This window comes from Haliotis cracherodii, unplaced genomic scaffold, assembly GCF_022045235.1.
Source record: "Haliotis cracherodii isolate W230 unplaced genomic scaffold, xgHalCrac1.p SCAF_10, whole genome shotgun sequence".
Taxonomy (NCBI): domain Eukaryota; kingdom Metazoa; phylum Mollusca; class Gastropoda; order Lepetellida; family Haliotidae; genus Haliotis; species Haliotis cracherodii.
In genome coordinates, this window is record NW_027266265.1 from 13,271,807 (window position 1) to 13,289,320 (window position 17,514).

At 43.8% G+C, this 17,514-nt stretch overlaps 1 protein-coding gene across 1 annotated transcript in view; it reads left to right on the forward strand.

Annotated features, from left to right (window-relative positions):
• LOC139454077 (uncharacterized) overlaps nt 1-17,514 on the forward strand; it is a 95,909-nt gene that overhangs the window by 38,309 nt on the left and 40,086 nt on the right. Inside the window, exons 32-45 of the mRNA XM_071235572.1 lie at nt 629-743; nt 2,130-2,317; nt 3,069-3,183; nt 4,068-4,387; nt 5,492-5,606; nt 6,375-6,634; nt 7,058-7,172; nt 8,705-8,988; nt 10,466-10,580; nt 12,270-12,928; nt 13,581-13,695; nt 14,894-15,168; nt 15,958-16,072; nt 16,890-17,140. Coding sequence (XP_071091673.1) covers nt 629-743; nt 2,130-2,317; nt 3,069-3,183; nt 4,068-4,387; nt 5,492-5,606; nt 6,375-6,634; nt 7,058-7,172; nt 8,705-8,988; nt 10,466-10,580; nt 12,270-12,928; nt 13,581-13,695; nt 14,894-15,168; nt 15,958-16,072; nt 16,890-17,140 — 3,042 coding nt within the window. The remainder of the gene's footprint in view (nt 1-628; nt 744-2,129; nt 2,318-3,068; nt 3,184-4,067; nt 4,388-5,491; nt 5,607-6,374; nt 6,635-7,057; nt 7,173-8,704; nt 8,989-10,465; nt 10,581-12,269; nt 12,929-13,580; nt 13,696-14,893; nt 15,169-15,957; nt 16,073-16,889; nt 17,141-17,514) is intronic.

Sequence of the window (17,514 nt, forward strand, 5' to 3'; positions counted from 1 at the left end):
AGCGGAAGGTCAGGGGTTCGATCCCGGGGACGTCATACCAAAAGAGGTTAAAAGATTGTACTTGTTGTTACCCTGCCTGGCGTTCGGCATTAAGGGGCTAAAACAAGGACTGATCTGCTCGCAGTCAGTATACTGTGTCTGAGTGGGGTATTCATGTTAAACTGTGGCATGGTATCTCAGTGGGCTAGCACTATAAAATCAATTAGTTCGGACTAGTACAAGCAGCCACACACACACACGCACGCACGCACGCACGCACGCACGCACGCACACCTACACACACACACGTGCATGCATGTCGCTATATAAGTGCAATAATCTTGTACGCGAAAATAAACCCTATTTCACCTCTCCTCTTAACTCATATAGCAAATATAACACAATGTAGGAAACGGAATATGTCAAGGGGACCGAATGGGATAGGCAGTCGGGTTTGTGCTAAACAAGTCCCTGTTGACACCAGGGCCCACTTGCACAAAGCGATCTTAGCGCTAAGACTATCATAAGCCTATCTTAAAGTATGGGAGTTACGATCATCTTAGCGCTAAGATCGCTTTGTGCAAGCGGGCCCAGGTGTCCTGTAGATGTTGATGTCTCACTGGCTGTAGATGTGTTGTTTCTCCCCCAGACGTGTGCGTGTACAAGGGCAAGACATATACACAGGGGCAGAGATGGCAAGATGGCTGCGACTTTGACTGCGTGTGCCTCAACAGCTTGACAGGAGCTTACAAATGTACAGAAAAGTAAGATCTGCTGTTTTTGTCAGTTCAAATACCTACGTGTGGATAAAACCCAAAGTTTTTAGTTATGGTGAAAAAACATTTTTCTCTCCCTTTTGAAATTCGGTGTCTTTAAAGTATGATCACATTTCCACACTGTAGGTGATCCAGTGGTTTCTTCAGTTTGTTACGTTATACGTCCCTTAGTTGTGCCAGGATCCGCTGATCGTTGATTCGAATCCCTAGTTACGAACCTGGGTTTGTTTCCACCACAGACGTACTCGTGAGTTCCACCAAAATGCTAGATGTTTACGACCTGTCTCCTAATATTTTTAAAAATGGCGTAAAACAAGACTCACCCACCCAAGTGCATGCATGAAGCTGACATACTTACAAATACAGTACTGTTATAAGTCACATAAAACAAACTCAGCTCACTTTTGAAATTATGAAACATTTCCGTTCCAACGGATTGATTGATTGAGTGTGGTTTAACGCCGCTTTTAGCAATATTCCAGCAATATCACGGCGTTAGACACCAAAAATGGGCTTCACACATTTTACCCATGTGGGGAATCGAACCCGGGCCTTCGGCGTCATGAGCGAACACTTTAGGCACTGGGCTACCCGACCGCTCCCATTCCAAAGGAACTGTCGGTGGTAGTCATGATAATGAGCTGTGTGGAGGGTAGAAACCGAACAGGATCTGCATTGCATATTTTAGTCCTGCTACGCACTGAAGCACATGTGGTGTGTCTTTAGGCAAGTGACTTTGTTAGAAATATATGCCTCTGTTCACCCAGCAGTGAATGGGTACCCGGTAGCATGAGATGGTGACTGTTATCTTCTAGCGCCTCACAGGCAGTTTGGGTTGAATACTCCCCAGGGAGCTGAGAATGAAAATCGAGTGCACGCTGATCCATGGGCCGGGGTAATAATGTAGCTCCGTGAACATTCATTTGGTGAATTGAATTTGGCTCATTCCCAATACATGACGTGATGTTACAGAAATACTGTTCAAAGTGGCGTTTAAAAAACACATTCAGATAAATACATCTTTGTGGGGCTGGTTCCGTGTTGCAGTTGAAGACCCTCCGCCCTGAGAGTGGAAGGTCGCTTGTTCGAATCCCGGTCTCGTCATACCAAAAGATGGTACTTTGTTTTTGCTTGGCGTTTGGCATTAAGGAATGAAACTAGGACTGGTCCGGTTGGAGTCAGTATAATGCGTCTGAGTGGGGTATTCATGTTTAACTGCGGCATGGTATCTCAATAGGCTATCACTATAAAACCGGAATAGTCTGAACTAGTACAAGTAGCCACACACACGTTATATAAGTACAATAATGTGGAGGCGACGTTAAACCCCATTTCACCTCACCTCACCTCACCTGTAATCATTGTATCCTCCAGATGTCAGCGTTACCCCAGCCTCCCCCCTCAGTGCCAGATGGTCCAAGACTACCTCAACCCCTGCTGTAAGAAGCCCTACTGTGACTTCAGACCAACCACCACCCTGTTCCCACCCACATATCTGCCGGGACACTCCCCCACCCCTCACACCGGAGGCACCCCTACACCTCAGGCTCCTACACCCACTGGTGAGTAGTTCCACCCTGAGAACATTGATGTCATGTTCCAAGAAAAGACGTCATGTCTACACCAACCTACAGGGTCAGTCATTTAGCCATGATACTTACACATTTCATCATTGATGTCATGGGAATCTATAACGTCAAAGCCTGAGAGTAACCAGTCTCGATTATCTTCCGAAACAGATTCCATTGGGCAAAAGAGTCAAGATAATTATATTATATTATTGATTACTGGAACATGTCTTGCTCAGGTCATTAGTGACTTTTACAAGAATTTCCGTACCAATTTATAGTTTTCAATAACTATAACCTTTACATTTTCCGTCGGCCAAAGATAGCCCTCGATAGCAAAGATAGCCCCCTCCTATTAATCTTTAAAAATACCATGACCCGTGAACACCCGGGGAAGAATAGGTCTTCAGCAATCCATGCTTGCTGTGAAAGGCGACTATGCTTGTCGTAAGAGTCGACCAACGGGTGGTCAGCTCACTGACTTGGTTGATGCAGGTCATCGTGTCCCATTTGCGTGGATCGATGCTCATGATGTCGATCACTGGATTATCTGGTCCAAACTCGATTATATACAGACCGCCGCCATTAAACTGGAATATTGATGAGTGAGGTGTTAAACGACAAACAAACATAAAAATTTCATATCCATATGTTAATCCGTGAAAGAATCTGAAATATCTCGAGATGTCAATTACATTGATTTGGATTTGTTACTGTTGTCCATATGATGTCACTCATGTTCCAGGTGTGTGTATATATAACGGTGTGCCCTTCAAGCAAGGCGACTCGTGGAATGACGGCTGCGACCTCCAGTGCAGCTGCGAAGACGCCAAATCTGGCTACTACAGGTGTAATCACAGGTAGGTGACATCATCGGAAACACCTTCAATCACCCGTGTGTGGCTACTACAAGTGTAATCACAGGTAGGTGACATCATAGGAAACACCTTCAATCACACGTGTCCGGCTGCTACGGGTGTTATTATAGTCAGGTGATGTCATAGGACAGACCTTCAATCACACCTGATCGGATACTACTTGGTTGATGCATGTCATCATATCCCACATAAATGGATTGTCTGGTCCAGACCACCGTCATATATCTGGAATATTGCTGAGTGCAGCATAAAAAAACAAAACAAATCAGAACAGTAATTACCCATTTTTTCCGATTACACGGATCAAGATTCACACATTCGTACAATCTCATTAAAATCAGATCTTAGTTCTCGCTCCGCTAAACAAAGATCTGAGGACATCCGATTACGGGTCACGTCAGAACAACCTTTCACGAATTTTGACCGACCAATGAAAAGACTGACAAGAAATCGACATTAGCCAATCAGAAGGCAGCTTTCTCGAGCTTTACGACACTAGTTTCAAACTGGCGACTATGCTTCGAAACATATGTTGACGTATTCTTGATTAAAAAACTTTAAACTTATAAGAAGAACACTCTGGAATGGCTTATAGATGGCCTAGATTGTATGGATATAATCATGAAAGCCGTAACTGTCGTTCGGAATACCCCGTGTTAAATATTTCGTGGTTGCATGATTAGAAAACACATTCCGACTGTCACTTTCATGATCTTGTAAGCGACGCTCTGATTGGTTCGGATGAAAGGTCGTTCTGACGTGACCCCTAATGGGATGTCCTCAGATCTTTGTTTAGCGGTAGCGAGTACGAAGATCTGATTTTTATGAGATTACACATTTGTATCATGTCCATTGTTCTCCCCCAGGTGTCTGAAGTATGACAACATCCCTGCCACCTGCAGCCTGCAGACTGACCCCCGGGACAGCTGCTGCAAGGTGCCCTTCTGCGCCCCTGCCATACAGTCGACCCCCGCACCACACCCCAACACCCCCAGCCCTCTGCCTGGTGTCTCAACTCCGTCGCCAATGCCCGGGGTGTCTCCGACATTTGGGCCTGGCTTCTCACCCAACCCCAGCCCGGGGGTTAATCCCACCCCCAATCCATACCCTGTCCCCACAGCTATCCCTGGGATATTGACTGGCAATGGCGTGAAACCAAATCAGAACCCCACTGACAACACAACAAGTACGTATGCATACCGCTCACCATGTTAGTTGAACAGCGTGTTTAATGTATGTGTGGTGTTTTAAAATCAAAGGACGTCATTGAGCGATACCCATAACTGGGAGATCTAAATTACCACGTTACGTAAATACGTCATAATGTAATTCTCTTTATGAACACGACACCCGTAAAAATAGCTGCACGTTACTTATGTGTTGAAAACCTCATTGACGCTAAAAATAACTAAATGTTGTCTCGTTGTCCAATAAAACATCGATTGGATGAACGCTTGATAGCTTGAGATATTTTATTGAAAGCATTTGAAATAGAATTCAATATTACAGGCTATTGAAAGCAACTTAAAGGGAGATAACTCTAAAACGTTTGCATAGGTTATTCAGGTCATCGGCAGGAGTTATCCTTTCCTGTCTAACTTTTAAAGCGAGCTACACGTGGGTAACATTCTAATTGGATGAGCGCTCGATAGCTTAATGTAAAAGGGCTTTAAGATCCTCCTCAGCCCAGTTCCACAAAGCGACCTTAGCGCTAGTATTATTAAGTTAATATACGGGTGTTACGATTGCCATTGCGCTAAGATCGCTTTGAGGAACGTGGCCCCTGTGTATTTACTGACGGCTTGACGTAACTAGTGATGTGTGATGAATAGAGATATTGATTTGTGAAATAAGCATGTCTATTAACTATATTCATAAACATCATAAAAAAGTTTTGAATGACTTAAATCACTCTTACCATGCTCGCCACTTAGCCCGAATCTGATACCAATGTTCAGCAATAAGGCACGAAGTAATCAATTGAAGTCTTTAGCTGGCATGAAAAGCCCGAAGTGATGAAGGCCTTAGACGTGTGCCTTAGACGTGTGCCTGAGACGTATGCCTCTTTGGTGAAACCCTCACGTACTACTATTGCTGACAATCATAAAATAAACAAAATTGTAATCGGGGCGGCTGTGGGAATCGAACCCGGAGCCTGGCACTCCAAAGGGACACAACTCTTCACAGGGAATTGCGTCTAGATAGACGCCTAGGCCAGTCAAGGGACTGGGTACTGGGGTGGGGAAGGTCTATGTTTTGGGAGGATGAAGATGTGACTATCTGTTGTCAGTGGGCTGCTTCTACAAGGGCCTGCTCCACAAGCAGGGTGACAAGTGGATCGACGGATGTGAGTTCAACTGCGAGTGTGTGGACGCCAAGAGAAGCCGCTACCAGTGTCTGGAGAGGTGGGGACTTACAGAGATGAAGATCAAGTAGTAGTAGTAGTAGTAGTAGTAGTAGTAGTAGTAGTAGTAGTAGTAGTAGTGGTAGTAGTGGGGACTTACAGAGATGAAGATCATGTAGTAGTAGTAGTAGTAGTAGTAGTAGTAGTAGTAGTAGTGGTAGTAGTGGGGACTTGCAGAGATGAAGATCATGTTGCAGTAGTAGTAGTAGTGGTAGTAGTAGTAGTAGTAGTAGTAGTGGGGACTTACAGAGATGAAGATCATGTTGTAGTAGTAGTAGTAGTAGTAGTAGTAGTAGTAGTAGTAGTAGTAGAAGCAGTAGCATATGTAGTCTGCTATACAGACCCTTATACAAGTATATCCAATACAGCCCATGCAAGTCTACATGTATAATGTTTGGCAAGTCAAGATTACTGAGAGTCCCGGGGCTCCTTTTTTTTAATTTTAATTAAGATAATTTAAAAACTTTTTTTTTCTGTAAGATATGTTCGTTTCAGATGTAGTAGCAGAAGTATTGATATTTATTGAAATAGTAACAGTGATATTGGTTGACCAGAGCGGATATTATGATTACAATAACAATTGAAGGTGAGGTGGAATGGGGTTTAACGTCGCGTCCAAGTCAATAACAATTGAAGGTCACCATGGGCATGGCTCAAAGTTTACAGTTATATGGATAAAAAAAATATTAAAAAAAAAAATGAAATTAAACATCACGTTTCATCATCCTCTGTGATGTGTATTGTAAATGAATGACGTGTGTTGAGCCAGGTGTCCTGCCTATAACAACGTGCCGGCCTATTGTATGTTGGTGCCCGACCCCAAGGACGCCTGCTGCAAGATTCCGTCTTGTCTCCCCCCACCCAATATGAAGTCAACGACACCCGCACCCCTTCCTGGCGTGTCATACAACACGCAGGCAACGCCTCAACCCGTCGTCACCCTGGCCCCGGGACAGACTTACCCCGCGGGCGTGTCTCCCCCTGTGGGATTCACCCCAGGACCAGCAACCCCTGTGCCCCAACCTAGAGGTAAGATGCTTGGACTTCCTTGTTTTATATGTGTCCTTACAAATCCCGATTATTAAAATATATGAGTGAGTGAGGGATGGGGTGAGTGAATTTAGTTTTACGCCGCTTTTAGCAATAGTCCAGCAATATCACAACGGGGGACACCAGAAATGGGCTTCACACATTGTACCCAGGTCGGGAATCGAACCCGGGTCCTCGGCGTGACGAGCGAACGCCTTAACCACTAGACTACACGACCGCCCCGAGTGAGGGATGTAGGAAGGTTTGGGGGGGGGGGGGGGGTATGGCTGTCACGGTCACGTGGCAGATGTATACTTTTGTATGGGTGTAAAACGTAATGGTATATGCATTTACGTAACGTAAAGGGAGAGTAATTATACCAATATACAACAAAAAATGAATACACTGACTTTTCCTACCCAGAGGTTTGCACATACAAGGGCGTGTCGTACACCCAGGGCCAGCAATTCTATGACGGCTGTGACAAGGTCTGTGTTTGTGAGAATGGGAAAACTGGATTCTACAGATGCTCAGACAGGTGAGCTAAATAATTTATCAGCAACGGTACAGTAAACTACGGTTATAACGAACTCAAAGGGACTACTTATTTTAGTTCGTTATATCCGGTTTATATCGAATCTGGTTTATCGCAACGATAAGGATATATGATAAATGTATATCATTATGTTGAAAAGAGAGTTAACTAATAACAGTACATCAGTCTGTTGTCCAATATGATATACACATATTTATTTCAATAAAGTGATTGGCAAAAAAGCAAATTTTGCTTATCTGAATGCCTCTCCCAAACATGTTACATATACGAATTACAATGTATTGAAAGTGACATGAGAAATAGCATACATAATATAATTGACATTTAAGTAACGTGATAATTATTGTTTTGTAAGTATTTTAATACTCGGTTTTCTTTCGTTACTACAGCTACGTAATTATTTGCATCCAGCACAACAGTATTGCAGCCTTTGCAGGATAATATAGCAAAACCAATATTGCCGAAAAAACTCCAAATCATACAAATTCTCTGAATCAGCAAGATGATAGAAAAAACAAACTGATATGCACTGATTTTAAAATTTCGAGATTTGTGCACTACCCCTTTGACAAGGAATAGAAACTGTTTGGACGTTAGAAATGACAAGAAAAATTCCTCTTAAGCAAGATTAAAGGTTTATTTCACTGATCCGGAAATATTTTGTTGCCAATCGGACATTTGCATTTTGGTCACGCCCACTTCATATCTGAGGTGCTGGATGTATAAATAAAAAGAATAAACTCAAGTGTCTCTTTCATAACATATATAGTGTTCCTATAACCTCGGTTATAGCGCGGTAACAATTGGCTCCCAAAATGTACTTACATTTTTAATAAACTCAAGGTTTACACTGACACGATGTTTTTCCCCCTCTCAAAAAACACTATCAGCTGATCACCGCAGCACGTAACACCAGAAATACAGTCAACAAGTCAAAACTGAAATACGCAATCCCATTATTATATTATCAGGTTATAAAATCGTGCTCATTGTATATCTGGACTTATGTTTGTGAGATATTTTATCAATTTTTCATTCAATATCGTTTGCAATAATTTTGGCCAAATCGTGTGTGAAGTGATCGGTAGATCACACAACTCACTATTTACAGGATCCACGGTCAGATTACCGCTATTGACCCCGTGAACTGAACTTTAGTTGCCAGAGAATGGATACATATATCATAAATGCCATACTTTGACTCATTAAAAGTCATATTTGTGTCAATGTGACTATTATTGAGTCAACGTTACGTTTTCGCAATCAATCTACATAGAGCGTGGGAAGTCCCTACGGTGACTGGTCAAATTGTTCCCTGCGTAAAAATATCCTGCAATAGCAATCAGCCGTACCAAAGTGTTATGTTTATGGTTCTTATAATTATAAATGTAAATAGTAAAAGCCGCAACTAAAATAACACGATTTTGGAATATAATATTCCTGAAAAAAATAATAATTTCAGATACAGTTTGTTCCGACCATTGCATCAAAATTCTTTGGTAAATCTGATTCAGATGCACACAGTTCACGAACATCCCCTCTACGTGCACCCTGGTCGCTGACCCCCGGGACCCTGGGTGCTGCCAAGTACCACAGTGTATCCCCTCCCCAGGTCAACCTGGTTACTCGACCCCCAAGCCCGGCGCACAACCAACCATCGTCACCAACATTCCTGGGTTTGTGACGGGCAAGGCGCCTGTCCCAGGCCCCACCCCCGGGCCTGACGGGAAGATTCCAACGCCTGGCCCAGACGGAAAGTACCCCACCCCTGGCCCGGGAATGACACCTGCCCCAAGAAGTAGGTTTAACATATATTTTTCAGTATACGTTCAGTATAATACATCACCAATTGCAATATTCTCCCGAAGAGCCTTTTATTATAAGACATGAGGCACTATTATGTGAAATAGCGATTAGCCGAGTGTGTTTCCATATTCTAAATATCCTATATGAGGAATACAGAATATTTTATTCCTAATGTATGATATTTACGATACAGAAACACATGAGGATAATCATCGCTTTATCGTTTCATGTCATCCTTAACATAAACGATTGTTGAAGACATAATTTTACTTCCTAAAATAACTTTAGAAATCACGTTCAAATACGACGTTTGAGATGATGGAGGGAGCGTGAAAGTAGTTCCTGGTAGGTGAACTCATTTGCATATTCATCGGACCGTTATACGAAACTTATCAGATTAGCATTGATAGCACTATCCCTATGACGACTGTTGACGTTATTCACCTCCCTGTGACGACTGTTTACACTGCTCACCTCCTATGTGACGACTGTTAACATTATTCACCCCCTGTGACGACTGTTAACGTTATTCACCCCCTGTGACGACTGTTAACACTATTCACCCCCCAGTGACGACTGTTAACACTATTCACCCCCCCTGTGACGACTGTCAACGCTGTTCACATCCCATGTGACGACTGTTAACACTATTCACCCCCCTGTGACGACTGTTAACACTATTCACCCTCCTGTGACGACTGTCAACGCTGTTCACATCCCCTGTGACGACTGTTAACACTATTCACCCTCCTGTGACGACTGTCAACGCTGTTCACATCCCCTGTGACGACTGTTAACACTATTCACCCCCCTGTGACGACTGTCAACGCTGTTCACATCCCATGTGATGACTGTTAACACTATTCACCCTCCTGTGACGACTGTTAACACTATTCACCCCCCTGTGACGACTGTTAACACTATTCACCCCCCTGTGACGACTGTCAACGCTGTTCACATCCCATGTGATGACTGTTAACACTATTCACCCTCCTGTGACGACTGTTAACACTATTCACCCCCCTGTGACGACTGTTAACACTATTCACCCCCCTGTGACGACTGTCAACGCTGTTCACATCCCATGTGATGACTGTTAACACTATTCACCCTCCTGTGACGACTGTTAACACTATTCACCCCCCTGTGACGACTGTTAACACTATTCACCCCCCTGTGACGACTGTTAACACTATTCACCCCCCTGTGACGACTGTTAACACTATTCACCCCCTGTGACGACTGTTAACGTTATTCACCTCCCTGTGACGACTGTTAACACTATTCACCCCCCTGTGACGACTGTTAACACTATTCACCTCCCTGTGACGACTGTTAACGTTATTCACCTCCCTGCGACGACTGTTAACACTATTCACCCCCTGTGACGACTGTTAACACTATTCACCCCCTGTGACGACTGTCAATGCTGTTCACCCCCCTGTGACGACTGTCAACGCTGTTCCCAGGTGGGTGTGACTACAAGGGTACAGTGTACGTGGAGGGTCAGAAGTGGCAGGATGGCTGCAAGTACAGCTGTGTCTGTGACGACGGCAAGACGGGAAAATACACCTGCAATGAAAGGTGAGATGGCAAAATACACCTGCAATGAAAGGTGAGATGGCAAAATACACCTGCAATGAAAGGTGAGATGGCAAAATACACCTGCAATGAAAAGTGAGATGGCAAAATACAACTGCAATGAAAGGTGAGACGGGAAAATACACCTGCAATGAAAGGTGAGATGGCAAAATACACCTGCAATGAAAGGTGAGACGGAAAAATACACCTGCAATGAAAGGTGAGATGGCAAAATACACCTGCAATAAAAGGTGAGATAGCAAAACAAACCTGCAATGAAAGGTGAGACGGGAAAATACACCTGCAATGAAAGGTGAGACGGGAAAATACACCTGCAATAAAAGGCGAGATGGCAAAATACACCTGCAATGAAAGGTGAGATGGCAAAATACACCTGCAATGAAAGGTGAGACGGGAAAATACACCTGCAATGAAAGGTGAGACGGGAAAATACACCTACAATGAAAGGTGACACGTGAATACACCTGCAATCATAAAGTAAATAGAAAAATAAGATGGAAAATTTCATCTGCAATGAAAAGTGAAATGGGGAAAACACACCTGTAATTTCAGGTGAAAAGGAAAAATAACCCTGCAATGAAAGAAGAGATAGCAAAATACTCCTGGTATATAATGTGGGATGGGAAATACACCGTTCATAAAATATGATAGGAAAATAAACCTGTTATGAAAGATGAAATTGGAAAGCACACCTTTTGGGTAAGACGAGATGAGAAAATACATGATACACCTAAAGTTAAAGTGGAAAATGTACCTGTGATAAAAGTTGAATAAATACATGAGTGAGTGAGTATCCCGGCGTATCAGCTTAATGTGGGAGGAAAGCCCGAAGTGATGCAGATCTCAGACATTTACCACTTCGGTAAAACCTACAAGCATGGGTATGATGCTGACAAACCTAGAAACATAATCGGGGCGAACCAGGATTCGAACCAACAATCATAGGTTTCTGGCGTGCCCAAGGGACGCTGGAATTTCTGGGATCAATCGTAGCGCCACCAGTGGCTATTACAAATTATGTCCCTTCTTTGTCCCTACTATTGACTAGTCAGATTCCACCTCTCTTATCACTTGCATTTGCTTCAAATGCAATGGCGACACCCAGTCGAGGCGATCTCATCAATAATCAAAATGTATATTGTGGTAAAACGGTTCTTACTTCGCGAAGTGCATGAAATCACGTGAGCACCAAACATGAAAAGATTTGAAAAATATCTGTTGAGGGTACACATGTTTTGCACATACTACATATGTCGATTTCGTTACGCGTTTTTGATTGGACTATGCATAGACTCATTAGTCCAACCAAAATATAACTCCATAATTCGGCAAGGGTGGAAACTGGACTTTAACTGTCAGTTAACTCCCTTGCCTCGGGTAGATGGGGCATGGATGGCCCAGTAGAAGATGCTGCATCACATTTGCATGAAGAGTTACGCCCCTTATACGCGCCGTGGTCTCGTTGAAAAGATTTCAGCGTGCGAGTATATACACATGTGAATGAATGAGTGATACTATGGTTTTACGTCGCTGGTAGCAATAGTCTTTTTCTACTCAGTTGACACCCTTGCCTCTGGAAGATGAAAAAGGCTGCCCAAACCACAGAGACGGTTATAATGAATTGTATTATTTTATTAAGAGTGTGACCTTTGTCATTTTCTTTTTTCCTAGGTGCCCCTCCTACCCCATGTTGCCCCCTCAGTGTACTTTGGCAACAGATCCCAAAGACTACTGCTGTTACATATCGGTGTGTGACTTTAACAAGCCCATCGCGACACCAGGACCCCAGCCAAACCCATTTGCCACCCCTAAACCCAACTATCAGACACCCTATCCCGGAGGAACCTACCCCCCAGGTTATACTCCACCCACCAACGCCCCAGGGGTCAGTCCACCAATTCCTATGACACCCTACCCAGGGGGAACCTTCCCTCCAGGATTTACTCCAGGCATGATTTACCCCCCAGGGATCAGTCCACCCAACCCTAACACGCCGTACCCAGGAGGAACCTACCCCCCAGGGTATACTCAACCCACCTACGCCTCTGGGGTCAGTCCACCCATTCCTCTGACACCCTACCCAGGAGGCACCTATCCCCCAGGATTTACTCCAGGCATCCCTAACCACAACGGGGTCAGTCCATCCATCCCTAACACGCCGTACCCAGGAGGAACCTATCCCCCAGGGTATACTCCACCCACCTACGCCGCAGGGGTCAGTCCACCCATCCCTAGGACGCCCTACCCAGGGGGAACCTTCCCTCCGGGATATTCTCCAGGCATACCAGTCCAGCCTAGTCCTGTGCCAACAATCCCACCAAATCCTCTTGGTAAGTAAACATTAGGTACTATTAATCATTTTGGGTAGCTATTAAATATTACATACAATTCATCATGGTTGGGTATTAGTTTCAATATTCTGATTAAATATTAGATGCAATTCATATTTTTGTTTATAAGGAATGACGATTCTTATTAGATGCAATTCATACTTTCGGGCATTAGGTACAAAGGTTCTTATCAAATATTAGAAGCAATTCATATTTTTTACTATTTGGTGGAGAATTTTGTATTGGATTCAATTCATACCTTTGGATATTAGGCACAAAGATTCTTAATAAGAATATTGTAGTGTGCTATCACCACTAAGCCACAATGTCCATCAATCTGCATCGCGTGCGTGGTCCAGTGGTTAAGTGAGTGACTTTGATTTTACGCCGCTTTTAGCAATATTCCAGTAATATCACGGCGGGGGACACCAGAAATGGGCTTCACACATTGTACCCATGTCGGGACTCGAACCCGGGTCTTCGGCGTGACGAGCGAACGCTTTAACCACTAGGCTACCCGCCAGTGGTTAAAGCCTTAGCGGGAAGCCAACTATCCCCAGTCATAGGTTTAAATAGTGGTGAAAATATATATAGTTATGAAAATAGTGGTGAAAGCGGAATAGATATCCTATTTACTTTCTTATCTTGTCAGCCTTCTGTGTATACAAGGGAGTACCCTACCGCCAAGGTCAGTCGTGGCAAGACGGCTGCACCAAGAAATGCCGGTGCGAGGACGCCATGAACAATTTCTACACCTGTTTCGACAGGTACGTTGTATATAATCTTCAAACAGGACGTATCAACCACTGATGCACCTGTTATCAGTTGGAATAACAGTAAAATCATTTATGTTTCGTGAGAGGTCCCTGTTGGTCATGGCATTGGTTTGTTTTGTCAAGACATGATCACACAAAGTAGGCATATGTGATAGAACAACGATGATTATATTTTCATTGCTCACTATTTCGTCAGAACGTGAATTGTCAAATGAATGGCTGTGTCCCCCAATTTGATAGGTTGAAAAACATTCAGTGAGCTTCAAGATCTGAGAATCATCAAGACTTTCACTTCATATGAATAATTTTCTCCATAAGTCATATTTTGTCCCAAATGTGGACAAAGTGGCATTTGAACACCACAAAAATACCGTATCCACAGAATAGCACGTTAAAACACAACGGTCAAATGTGGCTGAACACTGTGAGCAAACATGTATCTACCGAGATGTCAAGTTACATAATTATTAGCGCCCGATTAAAGTGCTCTCAGAATTTGCTAACATAATGGAGAAATGATCGACGTGGGCGTATTACGCTGACTGGAACAGCGACCTACGTCATAGGCGGGAATGTCATTAGGGAAATTGACATGTGTGAAATATACAAACCAAGTGAAAGTTGTGGATATCTAAAACAATTAATTCCAATTTTGGCGGGGTATAACTTGTTAATCAGAAACGCAAACACAAGTCGAACTCATGTATCTTCTTTCAGACTGCAGTTTTTAACCCTGAGCACATTTTTACCGCCCAAACTATGTGAAGGATGCGTAGGTTTTTCAGGCAATCAGATGTCAGTTATTCGGCTTCCTCGCTTCACCATCTCGTTTCGGAAGTTTCGACCTTAGCAAAAGAAAACCCACACAGGATACAAATCTACCATTGATAATACAACTTTTTGGTGTAAATACTATATTTAAGTGCTCCGAAACGACAGGACGAATAGCGCGGCTTTATTATTTTGCTTTCGGAACTCCCCGATAACATTCGTTTTCGAGAAACAGAAATGACATATGCTTGTCTAAATGCATCACTCACTCGTACCGAGAATTAAGAAGCCTCGACGCTGTTTGGCTGATCTGATAGCTAACCTAACGTTCTATGGAGATGTTCTCAGATCTTCAAGCAGATTTTAAAGAGATTTCTGAAAACATATTTCGAAAATTGAGTTGATGTGTCTGTTACAGATGTCCATCTTATAACCTGAAGGATGGATGTTCCCTGGTAACTGACCCCTCGGACCCCTGCTGCCAGGTCCCCAAGTGCAGCTATATCCCCACCCCCATGCCAGGCGTCAGCCCCGCCCCTGGATCTACTGCCACACCCAAGCCTGGAGTCAACCCTACCCTAGGCCCTGGAATGACCCCCTACCCTAACCCTTCACCCCTCCCCACCGCCATCCCGGGTCACATCAGTGGACATAATCCGGTGGACGCCAAGCTCAACCCCACCGGGAAAGAGAGTAAGTTTGGATCTTTTCGCACATGGTGAAACACAAGTATACAGAGATAATTAAAAAATGATACTTTTTTATGACTTTCATCACACCAAGCTGCTAAACTGTATGCATATGTAAATCGCCAAACTAGTCCTCGTTGGTTGGTTGTTTTACGCCACACTCAGCAATATTCCAGCTATATGATGGCCGTCTGTTAATATTCGAGCCTGGACCAGACAATCCAGTGATTGATATCATAAGCATCGATCCACGCAATTGGGATCGATGACATGCATCAACCAAGTCAGCGACCCTGACCACCCGATGCCATTAGTCGCCTCTTACGACAAGCATAGTCGCCTTTTGCGGCAAGCATGGGTTGCTTAAGACCTATTCTACCCCGGATCTTCACATGTCACAGGTCAGGAGGAACTGTGAAGTACCCGGGTACGATGTCTACATGTGAAGCCCATTCTTGATGTTCAAACGCATGCAGGGTATTTTCAGCAGTATTCGACCTAAATATATCCAACATGTTCACCCACATTTATTCTCCATATATTGTTCGAGGCTATATCCATCTAGAATCCTCATTGGCTCTTAGGTCTGATATTGGCTCTCCAGTTGTCTCGAAGTTCGGATAATTCGATCTATTGTCAGCGGTCCCGATGACTTCGTTATAGAGTTTCACTGTATTTTACTGTCTCCGTGGACACACAGTGTCTGTCCAGAGAGCGAAATTTCAGACGTCAAAAGATTGTACTTGTTGTTACCCTGTCTGGCTCACTCTACACATGACCCTCCCTATTTCAGACTTCTGCCTGTACAAGGGTCAGATCTTCAAGCAAGGACAACAGTGGGAAGACGGCTGTGACTTCCATTGTGTATGTGTGGACCAGTCCACGGGAAAATATGACTGCACAGAAAAGTACGTACAGTGATTGAACAAGTCAGTAATTTTACATCACTTTGAACATCACGTTAATGAATAATTTGCATACTCGTATATGCAAGGGGCCGACATATGGTTCCAGTAGGAAGTGACAACTCGGAGACGATGGCTTGAGGTATATAAAGTTTTACTCTATATGTAGATATATACACACAAAAGACATTATGTGCCAGGTCAGCACATAGTGGTAGTGGTTGTTGTCTAGGTGCCCCGGAGCACCCAGCCTAATCCTAGCTAGGCTAAGGGTAAGACCTTTCTTTTCTTCCTTCTTTTCAATCTTTCTGGACCAAGGCTTATGTAGGCAAGGTCACCTGACATTTTGTAAGTAAAAAATATAAAAGTAAACAGTAATTCATCAGCAGGACGGCAGACAGTCGATGTACACAAAAATGGGGATTAACAATTAGGATTAGCATCTTATAAATAACAGCAATTAAGTGTTTCAAGGCATATAGATGTCATGGCTCCAGGGTAATGAGCCTTTGCAATTTAATGTTCTTCAGACAATGGGTGTCGTAAATCAGTCGCTATGACAAAACCTCGGTACAGTGCTGACAAAACATAATCATGTCGACCGGGGTTGATTAGAGAACTATGAAATACCGTAAAGAACATATTTAGCTTGTTTCCAAAGTCTCGCGTCATCGAAACATGTTGAACAAACTGGCAATGTATTGACGAACTATGTCCGGCAGTGACAGCATGACGAACAATTTCATGATTTTGAACCATATGATTAAAACAATCCTGGCTCTGTCATTGATGACTGTGGCTGTTCTAATGTTTGTTGCAGATGCGGAAAGTATGTGAACATCCCTCCCTACTGTGTGATGGTTCAGGACCCCAGCAACACATGCTGCAAGGTGCCCAGCTGCGCCGGACCCCTGAATCCTGTCAACACCCCCGCACCACAGCCAACGCCAAGTTCGGGAGCCACCTACCCACCCGGAGTATCACCAACTGTACCCGCTGGCGTCTCCCCCACGGTCGGCGGCACCCCCATACCCAACCCCAACGTTACTCCCGGGAACCCCATACCTAAAGGTAAAGACAAAAATATGACACGTGGTTGGCCGTTGGCCATGGACGTTGTTCCTCAAGAAAAAAATATGCCACGTCCCCGGTCGTTGTTCCACAAGAAAATAATTACGCCACGTCATGGTCATTGGTACACAAGAAAGAAATTATGCCACCTCGTTGGTCATTAGTCCATAAGAAAGAAATTATGCCATGTCGTTGGTCGTTATTCCATAAGAAAAAACACGCCACATCGTTGGTCGTTGTTCCACAAGAAAGAAATTATGCCATGTCGTTGGTCATTGGTCCACAAGAAACACATTACGCCACATCGTTGGTCGTTGTTCCGAGACAAACAAATTACGCCACGCCGTTGGTCATTGGTCCACAAGAAACACTTT